The sequence below is a fragment of the Neopelma chrysocephalum genome, unplaced genomic scaffold, assembly GCF_003984885.1.
Source record: "Neopelma chrysocephalum unplaced genomic scaffold, ASM398488v2 Primary Assembly neopelma1_68, whole genome shotgun sequence".
Classification (NCBI taxonomy): domain Eukaryota; kingdom Metazoa; phylum Chordata; class Aves; order Passeriformes; family Pipridae; genus Neopelma; species Neopelma chrysocephalum.
Window position 1 is genome coordinate 7,978,594 of NW_020897727.1, and position 16,402 is coordinate 7,994,995.

The 16,402-nt window shown below is 43.9% G+C and overlaps 1 protein-coding gene across 1 annotated transcript in view; it reads right to left on the bottom strand.

The window, feature by feature from the left end:
• USP10 (ubiquitin specific peptidase 10) overlaps positions 1 to 11,516 on the bottom strand; it is a 48,812-nt gene extending 37,296 nt beyond the window's left edge. The window contains exon 1 of the mRNA XM_027685008.1: positions 11,426 to 11,516. Within this exon, the coding sequence (XP_027540809.1) occupies positions 11,426 to 11,446 (21 nt within the window). The 5' untranslated portion in view covers positions 11,447 to 11,516. The remainder of the gene's footprint in view (positions 1 to 11,425) is intronic.
• Between the last annotated feature and the right edge of the window lie 4,886 nt (positions 11,517 to 16,402).

The window sequence follows — 16,402 nt, forward strand, 5'->3', positions numbered from 1 at the left end:
ATCCCATGGGAGAGCATCACATATTCTTGATGAGAAAATACTTTCCCTGCATCTTCCCCAGAACCCAAGGTGAGAACACACACATCACACAAACAAGGCTGCAGTGAAGAGCAGGCATTTTGAGACCACAGCAGGATACCTGGAGTGTGTGCTCCTGACAGCGAGCAAAAGGGGAGATAACAACTCAATCGTCAGAGGTGATTACAGCAACTCTCAGCTCTTTGGAGAGCAAAAGAGGAAATTTCTGACACCTTTACACCACCACTATGAGCCCACAGAACATCTGTCCGTGATGCAGAGTAGTAACATTTTCCAATCTGTTTTCTTGCAATGTTAAATCAAAATACAAGCCAAACAAAAATACTTTCCTATTAAATTCTCCAAGCAGGCACTTCTTCCAAATACCAAATGGAAAATAAATACTTCCAAAATAGTTCTGAATTCAAGAACAGTGGTTGATGAAACACCTATGGCCAAGGCTCTTCACACCCCCAAAGAGTTAGAAAACACCAGCTTCAGGTTGGGTGTTCATCACTGAGCAAACACATTTACTTCAAGCTCTGCAGGCTCCTCTTGCACTGAACTAGTTATTGAGTCTAATGTGCAAATTGTAAACTCTCCATATAATGAAGAACAGAAATAATTAAGACCTGAATTATTCTGATTTACTACAGCATGATAAGCTCTGAGGAGAGAGAAGCTGGAAGTTACTCAAGAACACAGCCAGTTTAACCACTATTTTATTACAGGTGGGGCAGGCAAAACAATCCCTTAGTAATTTTATCTAATACTTCCCAGCACAAACCCCTTGGTGTTAGCCTTTTTTTTTTCTCTGCCAAACTAAAATCATTAGGGCTGCAATGTTCAGTGCCAGATACCTACAGTGGGACAAACTTCTAAGGAAATGGCAGTAAAATCAGTTTGCAGCTGGAGAACACTGCTTTGGCCACATTAAATAGCAAACTGCCTTTTAACACCTCACAGATGTCCACCCAAGTTCCAGGCATGCTGCATGTTTTTCTGTGGTTGATAGAATCTTTTATCTAGCAGATATTCCAGCAACTAAGATCCTGAAGGATTATGTTCAAGAAGCTTCTCTCAGTTCCTCCAGGTGGAAGGACAGCACATGCATCTTTTCTCCCATCCACATAGTTTGCGGTATCCAGGAGCCAGCACATTCCTATCCCAGCAAGGCAGGATGCTCTGGGCTACTGGAACAAAGACAGGCTTTCCTGGAATGGCTTCCAGGCTGCAGAGGTGCCTGGCAGTGCCCTGGCAGAGCAAAGCCCTTCTTTTGTGCTTACTATACCTGAATTTACCTCACAGGCTACTTTTATCCTTCAAATCCTCGGTTTAAAGAAGTAAAACTAATAGATCTAGACACGGATGAGGTTCTCAAAAAGAAAAAAGAGAAGCAGAGCTTTAGGAAGAAAAAGTGCAAGCATGTGAGTTTTAAGAAATTAAATAGGCTTAAATATAGGCACATTTTAAGTAGTTCAAGAATATTACAATTGGCTTGATGAGGCCAAAGATAAGGGACAGGAGTTAGATGAAGAGCTGACACAGGATCTGAGGTTACAGACAGAGATAGCAAAGGAGAAAAAAATTGGAAAGAACTGGTCTGTGCCTGTCAGATCACCCTCCACTCCAAAAGCTAAATTATCTCCAAAATTCTGGAATCAGGTAGTCTTTCTACTGTTGTCAAAAATCTTTTTAATTCAGTTTCAGCAGTATGTATCTCATACTCCCTCTCTTGTGAGCTGCTCCATGTGCCTGAATAGTGGACACCCTTTCCATGCAGGTAAAAGTGCCAACTTTGCAAATACACTGTCCAACATTCAGGGTGGCACCCCATTAAAATACAGAAATTACATTAAAAATTATGTTTCTAAACTCAAGTAATCAAAGCAATGCTGCACAAAAATTCAGACTGCTTGTATCTTAATTCGATTCCCACTGGTTTGTGTATGTTCAGTATTTTCTTTGCTTATTCCCACTAGTCTCACCTTCCCAGAGGACTAATACATCACAGGATCAGTGCAGCCCCATCCCAGGGAATGATTCCACCCTGGGCAGTAAGGAAACTGCTGTTCCAGTTTGTCAAACAAGCTGAAAAACACACTGGAAATGAAAGCACAGCCTCTGAATTGCTGTAGCTAAACACCGTGGAAAATTAAAATCTATCCCTCAGAGCACCAGGCAGACGAGTCACCCACACAATGCTTTTCACAAGTAATTACTCAGGGCAGGATTTGAGACTGCTAAGATTAGGTGAGGTAAAAATTAGCTATCTGGACTCCATCCTGCCAAGGAACACAGATTAGCACCTTCAGAAGGCAGCTGAGCCCACCTACCCAGCACTGATACACCTCTTTGGAAGGCCTAAGTTCACATCTCAACCCTAAATTTTGGCAGTGTTGAATGCCTGGAGTTACAGATGAGCGAGATTTAACCTAGAAAGTTCAGTATTCCTCTAAATGTGGTGCAAAGTCCTATCAAAACCTTGCTGGACACCAAGAGAGAATGAAAAAAGACAATGCAAAAGGTAATGATACCCAGAGCCTGCCTAGGGGTGACTGCCCCAGCAAGGCACTGCACATTTAACAGTGACAGTAAAACACTGCCTGGTCATTACAGACACACACAACCTGCTCCATTCACCAAGGCCACACAGGTTTTACTTGCCTTTTTGGGTTTTTGGTGGATTCACAATCCCACCTCTTCTCCTGTGCCAGTGCTGGCACAAGCAGAATGATCAATTCTACTCAAACTGAGAAAAAATGATCCAGATGGTTACTAGTGTAAAGCAAACGATTCAAATGGCCAGGAACAAGGAGAATGAGACTTTGCCCTTTGCAAGTTGTGACCTGCTGAAAATGGGTTATAATCTCGTAGAGAAATGGCCAAAAATAAACCAGAGAACTTGTGGAAAACACAGTGATTGGTGAATGACTCAAGGGGATCACAGAAATTAAACACAACCATCACAACATAATAAAGTCTCTCATACTTTAAGCTCTGTATCAGCTAAAGTTTGGGAATAATAATTCTACAGAGGTTCTGTCTTCTCTCTGAATTCAAACCCCTCCCAGCACTTCACCAGGTGACACACATATATGCTGGATGTCCCCAGCAGACAGAACCTGAGGACACCATCCAATGTCCTGATTCCAGGGAATTCTCAGCTATCCATCTCCTCTACCAGCCCGACGTGTAGCAAACTGGCAGGTGGAAACCTGAGAGGATCTGGCAAAGCCCATGACAGCAACTTTGTATTTAGAAGGGGTGTGCAAGTTAAAATGAGAACTGGGACACCGCACACACGCCACGGCCTCCTGAGATAGTTTGAGCGCTTAAGGATCTGCAACACAATTTAATGGAGATGCAAGATCCCTGCTCAAACAAATGCACAGATTAATACACTGCTGCCACCACACCCAGATAGTAAGCATATTAAACACTCGTATTTTTAAGTGACAGGATTAAATACTGGGTATGACTACAGCAGCAGCTTTGCTGCATGATAACAGTGACAATTTTAAGACTTTTTTTTTTTACGTAGCTCATTTCAAAAGACTGATAGTGCTGCTACTTCATGTCTTTCCTTGTACAAGATCTTCTGTTAGCATTCAGACTTGTTTTGCACATATGAATGAACAGAATGCCGAGCAGAGCACTGAAGATATTTCCCAACACATTTACAGCCTCACAGACTGAAATTCTCTTGCTTTCTGAGGGAGAAAAAGGGACTAAACCAGAGTGTACTGACAAACTACTACTGATGAAGCCCACAAGGCTCTGAGATCAGAGTACAGACAGCTCATGTACCTCCCCCATCCAGGTAGGAGTTGAGTCACCACTTCCTTGCTGTGCACATCCAGCCACCTACAAACGGGATTATGGACATAAGGCAGGGAGGTAAACCCAGCCCCACACTGGCTCTTCAGCTTCCTCAGTGCACAGACAGGGGCAGGAGCAGCCACTGCCTGCAGTGTCCCTGCTCACACCCCTCACCTCCACGAGCCTGCTGCAACTCCAGCACCTTTTCCATCCTCTCCTCATCCATCCATGATTTTTGGAGACCCCCACATAAATACCAGCAAACTGCCATCTAACCTGCAATGCTGACAAGGTTGAACCACATCGATGAAACCAAACCCTCCCATTTCAGCTCTCTGTGAACTTACAATACTCCCCACTTTCAAACAACGCCAATTTAGGCAGCTTTTGGAAGAACATGCTCCTCATGGGGCTGTTCATTGCCTCCTTTAGTCCCAAATCTAATTAAAAAATCTTGCAGATCATAAAGACATTCCATTAACGTGATGAGTTACTCATGCAATTGTTCAAAATGGCTGTTTTGCAAATAAGACAGAAAATACCAACTGAACTACAAAATACAAACTGATTTCAGTTTCAAATTAGGGATGTCTGATGTTATCAAACATTGCTGCCTACTCAGTAAACACTGGATGTGTTGGACACTCAAACTTGGAGCTGACCAATGATAAGTTGTTCACTACTTGTAAGTACTTCTGTTTTAAAGCTGTCATAAAATAAGTAAATTCAAAGCACTAACACAAAAAAATTGATGTGGAAACCAAATGGCTAAAAAACACCTTATGTACAGCTTGTCTTTTTCCTAGCTCTAAGATTTTGGGCTATAAAAATCTGTGAGGAATTCAGAGCAACTATAAAGCCATATTCCCACGAAAATAATGCTCACAGCTCAGCCCCCCCATGGAGCACTGCTGTGGGGAATGAGGGATCCCTCTGCCCACTGCAACTCCTGCCCATGTACCCACCACCACCAGCAGCACAAAGCAAAGGGAAAAAAAATGTGCACAGCTGCCCTACTGCATAATTCCAGGGGTGAACACTGATGAGAACTCAGGGAAATCTCTATTTTAAGGATGCAATTACACTAACGATGAAGGTCATACTGGCCTTAATGTGACAGTCACTACTGCTAAGTGTAATACATGTCCACTGCCTTTATGGTCCCCAATTTAGGACATTCAGAGCTGTGGCAATCCTTGGAACACTATTTCAACTCACCTGGACTAACAGCAGGAGTGACCACCACAATTCCGGGCTGTGCCTGGACTAAGGTGAAGATCAAAAGACTGAGAACACAAACCTGTTGACATGAGCAGCTTTATCCACAGCTTTATTTCTTCTGCTCTGAGAGCTGACTGCTCCTCCTTCACACTCCTATGATTCTGCTGCATTTACATTTTCTGTTGCTTGCAATGCCAGGATGATAACTCCATGTATCTCATTCCTGCTTGCTCTGAAAGCACTCACAGCATGAACCCTTTTTTTGGTTGTCCTAAATTCTGTTGGGGAGCTCTCACATGTGAGATTCATGCAAGCCTAAACTTCTTGCTAAGGTCTATGGTCACAGCCTTTAGGTGAGAAGAAAGTGAGTATTGGGAATTGCCTAAATAAGTTGTCTCTGACTTTTTTCCAACTTTGTATCCATTAACCACAGTGCTCCAGAGAAATTTTCAAACGGTGGCAACTTTGGGTTTGTATCCCAAAGGCACCAGAGGAACAGAAAGTGAGGTTTTCCAGTCTTTAAGGACATTAAAGTGCTATTCCTTACTTTCTTGGGTAACAGCTATTATTAGAGCTCATATGATTTAATGGATAGACTGAAGGAGACTGGAACTCAGGAGAACTTGATTCTTTTTGCAGTTCAGCTGTTACTTGTGCTGACAATGATTCTTTCTCTCTCTGCTTGATTTCCCTCTCATTTTATCACACTTACTCATATTTAAAATGACAAGACCATCCCATACTATGTACCAGGACAGCCTCATTTTGAACCGAAGAGCCTAAGTAACATGGCCCAAAATCATTATTTGAACACAATTAATTTAATTGCCTGTTCCTCCCATTACACAAGAAACTGAACATTTTCCATGTCCCTCCCCATCCAGCCCAATCAGATTATCAGTATCTTGCCTATTGTAACACATTGCTACACCACCTAAAAAGACATCCCTCTCCAAAAAGACAAAATATTTTCACACCAAAAGCCTTCACTTCTTTGCATGAATGATACATGACTCTTCTGTATTTTAAGTTACAGTGGCAAATCCACTGCCAGCCTGCAACATTCATGGGGGAAAATGAGGCAGGAAAGCTGTGAATCACTACAGCAGGCTCTAAATGTATGAAAAACATGCCCACTGTACTGAGGGAATAGCTCTGCTATTTCTGCTGGTGCACTCAGGGTAGTTCAAACAAAATAAGAAGTCTTTCATACACAGAAATCTTTGAAGGAAACCTACTTTCTTACATGTTTTTTTTTAAATGCATCTTTTCACACAGCCTTAAGAGACATTTCTTCTCTACATCTTTTTACAGATAGTGCATTTTTCTCTTCCACCTCAAAGCTGAGCCTCAATTGGGGTATTTACTTTTTCAACAAAGTAATAAATGACAGATCCCTGAAGTGATTTGCCAGTTTGTGTTAACATTGCCCTCAATGAAACTGATTTAGATCCTTTTCTTTCCTACTACAATTCCAATGCAAACAACATTCAATGCTTCTTTTAAAGCTTCCATACACGATATGAATTCACACACAACACTGTAAGAAGCAAAATTCCCCAAAGCACTCCTGCACGTTTTTTTCCTACAGCACTAACATTTGTGACTACCACAGAATATCAACAAGGCCTTTCTTAATTTTAAGCTCACATGTTTTTTCAAAAGGTGTATGATTTAAATAAGCCTTACACAAACACTTTGTTAAGGCTACTGTGATTTAAGCTACCTCCTGCCTGACTGCAGGTGAAGAAAAACAGACCTTGTGGCACACACCAAAGATCAATAAATCATATGCTGTCAAACAAGGAGGAAAAGTTCTTACACGTATTTAAAATATCAAGAACATCTGCAAATAAATGAGGTATTAGTCAAATACAAAATGAAAAGACTAATGCACATCAAAGTTTTACTCTATTAAAACATTAATGAATATATTAGCATGAGCACTAACCTAACAGAATCCTTTAAAGTGTTTTAAAAATAACCGACACAGCCCCATTATTTAGAATACTTAAAAACAGTCTCAAAAGCATATGCTAAAATTTCATAAAATAAAAACAGGGTTCAGAACCCTAATTTTAAGACATCAGACTATTCCATGATGGAATGTCCATACACACACACACATGTACACACACACACTTTTTCACCAGGAAGCATAACCCTTTGTTCCCTAATCCCCAGTTGTATGTTTAATGATCACACATAAAACACTTCCATCAAACAGAAAAACCGCAGTTCCAGCATGTTTAATTCTTTGGAAATGAACATCTACATTGCTGAAATGGCATTAGAGTGACAAATGACTATAATCCAATGGCCCAAGGCCAGCAACTTCTATTACAACAGATTTGGCTGTTTTGTACGACACAGCACGTTGTGTGTCGACCACTAAACAGAAATGAGACTGTTCAGTTTACCTATAAACAAAACCCCACTTAACTTTACAAGTGTTTTAGCAGCTACACGGATGGAAAAAGCAGTGTGTCTTAAGCAACTGCCTCCAAAATCTTGATTTATTAATAGGTAGATGGCTGGATCCATTCTAAAACGTCTCCAGATCAGTGCTATAGGCTAGAATGCACAGAATAAATAGCAGTGATTCACAAAACCTGTGGGTTTTAGTCTATTTGCATGCTTCCATATAGTTCCAAATTTAAGTTCTATGTCAGTTTTCCCAGACTTCCTTTTTTTAAGTCAAGCAACCCACATTCACCCAACTTTACTCTGCGTGGATTCACCATTCACATTTTAGAAAGGCAAATGATACCTCCTGGCTACCGAAACTCTCAGCTTCAGCTGCAGCCTGAATTCCCAAGATCACAGAATCCCTGAATAACTACTCACTCCACGGGCAAAAGGATGAACCCAGATCCTTCTAAGCAGTGACAGCAGGGCTCAAAAAAACAGCTTTTTCAGCCCTTTAAAACACAGGACAGCAACTGAGCAGCAGCTGCAGCAAGAGGATGCACTCAAACACTTCTCCCCAAATCCACCCACAGCAGCCCTTTTCCAGAGCCATCTTTTATTCTGTGTTCAGGTTGTCCCCCATATTTTCACAAACCTGACAGAATCCACACTGCCCTCTCCCCAGACGCTTCCTTCTGCCTGTAAGGACACTCCAACATCACCCACATGTGCCCAAGAAACTCACCCAGGTGCAGAACAACCAATTTTTAACGCTATTTTAGAGACATCGATTTCCTAATCACCACAAACATCAGGCAATGCACTGCAAAGGCAGCACAGCACAAATGCCTGAGGAATGTTGCCTTTTTTTCTTCTTCTAGAAACAGCCCTGGCTTAAGGGAACATCAAACTACACCCTGCCAGGGAGCAACCCTCCAAGCCGGCCATTAAAGAGGCCGTTCGCAGTGCAGTGTTTCAGGGAGTCGGGTTGCATGCCATGTTCCGAGTTCCAGTTCTTCTGGTTGCCAGGCCAGACACATCCTGGGTGAGGATGAGCAGCTCAGGAGCTTGTTCAGCTTTTTTTCCTGAGCTCAAACCCGCCCGGTTTTCACTTCAGCCAGGTTTGGGGGCAATGCGGTACGTTTAAAATGGCACCGCGTTCATTTGACACCACGGTGATGGTGAAAGAACAAAACAAGCATAAATGATTCATTCTGCCAGGGTATCCTTTCTTCTGCTTAACTTGTTTTCACAGGAATTCATAAATGATGCGCCTGTATTAATTCTTTCCATGAAAAACAATAGAAAAAGGGACTAAAACAACAGTTTACACAGTTCTGACAGTTTTACTCTTTCCAAACAGGGAAATAGTTTTTAAGCTGCCCTTTTTTTTTTTTTTTAAGAGATTTTTAGACGCCCTTGATGACAAATGGTTTTAACTAGATCAGCTTAACATCTTCAGTGTCATGTAGTGATACAGCAGGTTTACTTCTAGCTCTCCTTAAAAAAAGGGCAGATTTTGAATTTAGCCAGCACACACCCGGAACACTGACAGCAACACTTCAATATCTCATTAAATGATTATGAAATAATGACATGGAACACAGAGGTACAAACGACCAGCAATACCTAAACCGTGTTATCCTTCACTCCTGTGCTTGCTGAGGAGCTGATCATTCAAAATTAATCCCCCTTTGGAAATATTTGATATGAGCATTTCACGATTCGTTTGTCACGACGCGCAAACTGACTGAGGAAATATTTCTGCCCGCTCTTACACGATCCATCCATCGGCAGAAATCTGACTGTGCATTTTAGCTGTAAGGGCAGCAGCATTTTCTTGAAGGCCTTTTCCTCCACGTGTTACAAAAAATATCTCAATTATTGTACACCCGAATTACAGCGATATGGAAAAATGACACGCTTTTGCCCACAACTCTGCGTCATGACACAAACACGATGACTCAATAATGTTATTTATCTTGTGCTCAGAACAGACAACTTTTAGCAAAACTCTTATTTTTCCTACTGATCTGCAACAGCACCGTTCTAAAATAAAGAGGAAAAATCCTACACGTGAAACTGCATCCCTGAACTTCTCTTCAGGCTTTTCATCCAAAAGAGTCCAAAACATTGCTACCTTAATTCAGCATTACAGCACCATATTGTTCTAGAATTATTCACATAAATCCTAGACAGCACCTAAATAAACTGTTTAAATTTGGAAACAAAAACCCCTCACAAAAATAGGCTGCTTAATGACATGAACAAAGCACCAGCTAAAAGATATCTTACAGATATGCTTCCAAATTTTATATAAATTTACACAACAATCCTCAGGAGACCCAAATATCTGCATTAACCTATAGAAGAAGTTGATTTAAAACAGCAGACGTTCAAGTTACTACTAAAGATGAATTTACAGTCTAGTTTTAATTTCAGCTCTGCAGCACTTCACTGTCAACTAAATCATGAGCCTCACGTGTTTTTGTTTCAAGGTCCACCAACATAATTAAGTACAGATAGAAAAATGTCCTTAATTCTTCTAAATCAAGAAAAAAGCTGCAATGTAAACCCCAAACCTACCAAACAGACCACATGCACTGCTGAGGGGAGGGGAAAGTAAGGTGTGAAATAACCCTTGAGTTGGGCATTGAATCATTCTGATAAACCTGATTGTAATTATCAGTCATTAGGACAGTTAAAAAAAGTCCAAAAACTAAGTGAGTTTCCTCCACTTGAAGAGGAAAAGAAAGAAAACTTGAAGGACGCCAAATTTTCAATCAATTTCAAATTTTAAACAAACTCCAGAAACTGCAACGACCCTCAGAACAGCTACACAAACAAAATCACTCCCCTCTTGCTCTCAAATATAAATAAATGAAGCTGGACAAGAAATGTCAATATAGCTTTCACCCATTACAAACTTTTGTTTATGGAAGAAGAATCCCTCTCAGTGCCCCCAGTGCACAACTTCATTTGATGTGTACATTAACTGCCTTCAGAAAACACAAAATTCAGAATAAAGCATCATCTTCTTCGAAAGAACGTATATTTTATGAACTATATTTTCTGTTATGGAAGACACGGCTTCTTAACAAAATTATCTTTAACGGCACCAAAGTTTTCTAAACTTTATTATTTGCTAAATGCAAAGTTGCACGAAGTCTTGCAAATAAACACCTCAGCGCTCCACACGCTTTTCCTGACATTTCTGCTTTAAACCTTTTCGGGACGAAAAACCTTAGAGGGAAAAAGAAAGAGCGAAGTGAACCCATTCAATCATTTGCCCTAAGCACACACTGGATTAGCCCGGGAACCGAGCTGTAAACTTCCAGCGAGAAAACCACCACGGCTGCAGTTTTTTTTCCCACTCCGTGCACAAATCTCCCGGCCGGTTCAGCCAGTGGGATCCAGGGAACCCGCACACGCATCCCCGTGCACGGCGATCTTGCAACACTCAGCCCTTTGCACCCCGATGCGCCGGGGTTTAGCGAGTGTTTGGGCGGGGGGGAGGGGGGGAGGATTACTTTACAAATCTCCTTATTCCCTTCTCGTTATAGAATCGCTTCTGTCTCTCCCCCTCTACCCCAAATAAAAAAGCGAACCCGCAGCCATGGGCTCTGTCCCAGCCGCCCCCCGGTGGGGGCTCAGCACCGACCCCCCCCTCCCCGAGCCCCGGCGTGGTGACTCCGCCACGGGCGCGGGGCCGCCCCCTAGCCCTCCGGACCCCTCCGGGGTGGGAATTCCGCCGGGGGAGCGCCGGATCCGCCGCCCCCGCGGGCAGCGAGGCGGCCCCACCGAGCTCCGCACATTCAATGAACGTGCACAATCACCCTGGGCCTACTCCCGGCCACCATGCTCCCCCCCACCCCGGGGCCCGCCCGCCGCCGAGAGCCCCCGCGGGGTCCGGGCGCGGTGCGGCGGGAGCGCAGAGCGCGGGTGCGGGCGGTACCTGCGCGCCGTGCAGGGCCATGGCGGCCCCGCGTCCCCCGCGGAGCTCGGCGGTCCCGGCCCCTCACGCCGCCGCCCCCGCCGCCGCCATCTTCTCCCTCGCACGCACCAGCCGGGCGGGCGGCCGCGCGCCGCGCCGCGCATGCGCCGGCCCCGCCCGCCCGCTGCGCGCGCACGGGGCGGGAGCGCAGCGCGCTGAGGGAGCGGGGCGGGAACCGCCCCCTGAGGGGAGCGGGGAGACGCTGCGCGGGAAAGGGGGAGTGCATCCCTAAAAACTTCCATGGAACCCCCCTCCATTGACATGGGACCGCCCCCCTGAGGGGAGCGGGGAGGCACCGCGCGAGAAAGAGGGAGAGGAACCCAAAAAACTTCCATGGAAGCACCGTTAAGCATCTGTCTGATGAGGAGAGGCTGGGGGTGTTGGGCGTGTTTAGTCCGGAAAAGAGAAGGCTGAGAGGAGATTTCATAACCAAAAGATATATAAATATCTCCCAAGGCTGATGTCAAGAGCATAATAGAATCACGGGATGGTTTGGGTTGGAAGGGACCTCAAAGATGATCTCATTCCAACCCCGATCACATGGGCAGAGATGCCACTTGCTAGACCAGGTTGCTCCAAGCCCCGTCCAACCTGGCCTGGAACACTTCCAAGGATCGGGCAGCCACAGCTTCTCTGGGAAACCTGTGCCATGATGGTTCCAGACTCTTTTTGGTGGTGCCCAGTGACAGGACAAGGAGCAAGGGACATAAACTAAAATACAAGAAGTTTCACCTCAACTTGAGGAAGAGCTTCTTTACGTTGAGGGTGGCAGAGCACTGGAACAGCTGCCCAGGGAGGTTGTGGAGTCTCCCCCTCTGAAGACATTCCAAACCTACCTGGATGGGTTCCTGTGTCACCTGCTTCAGGTGACCCTGCCTCGGCAGGACTGGGTGATCTCCAGAGGTCCCTTCCAACTCTAATGATTCTGTGATTCTGTAATTAGGTTCAACCTGTGACCGATCACTAGACCAGAGCACTGAGTTCCACATCCAGTAATTTCTTGAACATCTCCAGGGATGGTGATTCCACCACCTCCCTGGGCAGCCCATTCCAATGTTTAATCACGTGAAGAAATTCCTCCTAATGTCCAAATTCTGTCTGTAAAAGGCCACATGCCCAGGGTCCCTCTGGCAGGTGACAGGCTGCGTGCCCAGGTGATGCCAGTGTGAAGCTGTCCCACCTCTGTCCCAAATAACCAGGGTGGGAATGGGTTCAGCGTTTGTATCTGGAAAAAAGGGGAAAAAAAAAAGAATGACTAAGCCAATCTCATGATTTTGAGAGGCCTGAGTCATAACAATACTGAAACCCCTAGGCAAGAATCCATTAAATTAACTGCTAATGTACTCCATATTTTTTTTCCTTAAACAAACTATGAAGTCCTGCAAAAGTCTACTTTAGTTGGCAAGTGTGAGAGAAAGCTTAACATGAGTGTGAAAGTTGAAGAGAAGGAAGAAAAGAAGACAAAGAACTTTGTGTGTTGGCTGTTCAGAAAGGAGGTTCGTGGAAAATGAGAAGATTCCTCCATGTCTCCACGACAAGAACATTTCCCTCCTATTTTGTGAAGTGCAACACTTACTGTGTGCTGATGACAGTAAATGATTTTCTCTATCAGCTTCTGCCCTTCCAGCTGACACACCCAGCGGCCGCTCCCTCGCTTTTGTCTCTCCCGAGTGTTGCTCCGCTGTCCTGAGGCAGAGAACCAGCAGTGAAAAGGGCTGCTTAATATTAAAAGAGAGAAACAAAAAAGAGAGACAAATGTACAGGCTTTTTGCATACAGCATTTCAAACGTCTGAAAGCCCCTCTCCCCTCGGGAGTCTAATTTACAAGGTAAATAATGGAGTGAAAACCCTTACGTGGCTCGACTGGTTGAAGGCAAAATTCCCTTCTGCCCACAATGCTGCCTAAGTAAACTGACTGCTTCAAAATACAAATGAGCACAGTGTCTCCAGCCTGGAAAGCACAAAATTCAAATACCAATACTGTTAAAAGCCAGAGCTGATGGGGAAAACTGAGGTGGGACGAAAGGATGTCACTGTCTCATTCAGCAACATTTAAAACATCTTCAATGTTATCCTCTCTTAATGTAATTTCATTGTAAAGTCTGTTAACACTTTACCATAATATTTTGTAATAATCTAAGTTTTCTTGTAATATCATGTTGTGATGAAACTTACCTGCTGCAAAGTTTCCACCTCTGTTCTGCTTTATTCCTTTAATCCATTTTTAGTGGTCTGTTGTTTCATTACTGCTTTCATTGCAGAAAGAAGTTTTATTTTCTTCCATCCTTATCACTCCCAAATATGTTGTTTTTCCAAATCGAAAATAACCAGTGCTGTGGGGTTTTTTTCTGTGTATCCATCTTAAGATTGTGTATCCAATCTTAACAATCATGGAGTAACGTTCCTAAGGACATGGAACTGACTTTATTTGTGAATTTATCTACAACAGCCCATGGCTGTGGAAATAAAGGGTTGTCTAACAGCAGCCAGGGAGCTGGATAAACCACTCCCAAGGTAGCTGCCTCTCAGGTGCTACTGTAATTGCTCTTATCCTGCTGTCAATGCAAAGTGCTTGGGAATGGCTCGCCCTTCCATGCCATGCTCCGCGTGATTTCACCAGGTCATGGGACCTGTGCTCATGACAGCGCCCAGAAGGTGAAGGTGAAAGACTTTTGAGCACATTTTAGGACAACTTTTGAGGATTTGAAGCACTCAGAACCCTCACCTCCACTTTTTCAGGGAATACCTTCCTGTAGCGCTGCAGAAAATGGTTGATGGCTGCAGGAGGTTTTGTGCTGTCCCTGCAGAGATTCCTCCCGGTGCCAAGAGCTTCAGGAGCTCTGAAGACTTTTTCTTTAGAGATGCAGAACTTTTATCCCAAAAGCTTCTAAGTACAATAAGGGCTTTGCCTACATAAAGTATTTGCAAGCAGCAGTCACCTCCCCTGGCTGGATCTCAGGGAGGGTCAGTTGGCTGTAAAAATATGATATTTTAAGTCTTTAGTAGATCATGTGAATGCTTGGCTCAGTGCGTTATGTGTTTCAATTATCAATTTTGGCTAATTAACTGTGACTTATTCATCCTTATCTTAAATACAAGTCTCCTCTCTCCTTATGCAATCATCTATTAGTGCTGCAGCCTCAAAAGAACCAGCAAAGCTGCACCTCACCATCCCCTCATGTTCTGTCACCAAGCCCATCACGATGAAAACAAAGGCACGTTTTTTTCCCAAGCTACTCTGAGTTCCAGAAGGAACTAAGAAAACGTGTGTGGTATCAATAAACCTGTGGCTGAGCTGTGTCCCCCTCACTTAGGAGAAGAGTTACCAGTAAGGAGGAAACCGTAAGTAGCTGGAGCTCACCCGTGCTCAGACTCACACAGCACGGTGACAGAACCCCTCCATCTGCCCTGACCTGGTCCCTAAGACAACTCAAAGTTCATGAAGGAATAATTAGCACCTCCCTCATTATCGCATTCATGAGAACTGAAATAGGACAAGAAGCTGAAATAAAATCATACATAAAGCTTGTCACACCAGCTTTTTTTTTTACCCCCCTATAGAAGTTCCTCACTGGTCCAAGCTTTGCTAAAATCAACAGAAGAATCACAATTTGAATCCGGGCTTGTTTTCAGCAAGTTAAATTGTTCTCAGAAAGAGCACTAAAGGATAAATTATTTCTTTACATTCCCTTGACACACGACCCCTTTTTTGCTGTCATGCAAGAATACGGAATCCTAAACAGCACATGGAAAATCACCAGCCTTTGGAAGAAAGCAGCCTGATCCCTGATGGGGAAAGACACAGGCACATTTGTCTCAATTTAAGATTTCAACTTGAGAACAAAAATATTTCCAGCTTCTTTCTCAAGCCTTCAAAACAACTGGATCTCACACCACGGTGTAATTTTTCCTCAGGATATCTCAAGGGATTTATGTAATCTAACGACAGAGTTCCAGGCAGCAGCTCCTTGATGTGCCCATGCCAAGATACAGGGCATGGAAGTGTGGGAAGGGAAAACCTGAGGGTTTTGGTAGCTGTTTTGTTTCAGGTAAAACAAGCTTTTCTCAGAATTTGGCAACGGGAGCCTTTTTAAAAATGAGGTAGAGCAGTAGTTATTTTTCCTCGGGGCAGGAAGAAAGATCTGTGCTTCCTGGCAAGGGTAAAATGCTTTACAAAGCATAGGGATGAAGGCAGTGGGATGTGCAGGTGCAGGAGCCAGGCTGGCTCCCTAAGAGCACAGACCAGGATACACCTTTCCTCTGCTGATCCTAATTACTGTCCAGACCTGGAAAAGCAGAGCAGAAACCCACTCGTGGCACACATTTGTGCAGAATTCCAGCACACCAGTTTCCCAAAGCAGTTCAGCAGTTATCTCCCAGCCCCATGTGCTATCTGCCAACACTTCCCCAGGGATGATAAGCCATGTCTGGGTACACAACATCCAAAATCGAGGGGCACTCTGCCAGACTGTGCCTTGAGCAGTGCTCACTGCTTTGGGCCCTGGAGGTGCAAATGGGAATCGTTTGTTCCTTCAATAATGGAAAAATCTTATGGCAACAACAGGTACGATCCCCCAGTGACCTCTAATAACACGTGAGATGTCCCACACTCACCCACAGCCCCTGGTTTTGAAGGGACCATGCAGACACAGGGGAAACAAAGCTTGCTTTGATGAATACTGAAAATACCTTGTGTCAATGCAATTAAGTTTAATGTCAGGAAGTCATAACTGTGTTTATCTACTCCCCATTAAATACTATCTTTGAAACCACTCCACAAACTGGATTTGGTCTTTTGTCATAGCTGAAAAAAGGCAAAAAGTAATTTCATAGAGTCACAGAATGGTTTGGGTTGGAAGGGACCTTAAACCTCCTCCTGTATCCTGTTCCATCCCCTGCCATGGGCAGGGACACCTTCCACTAGCCCAGGTTGCTCCA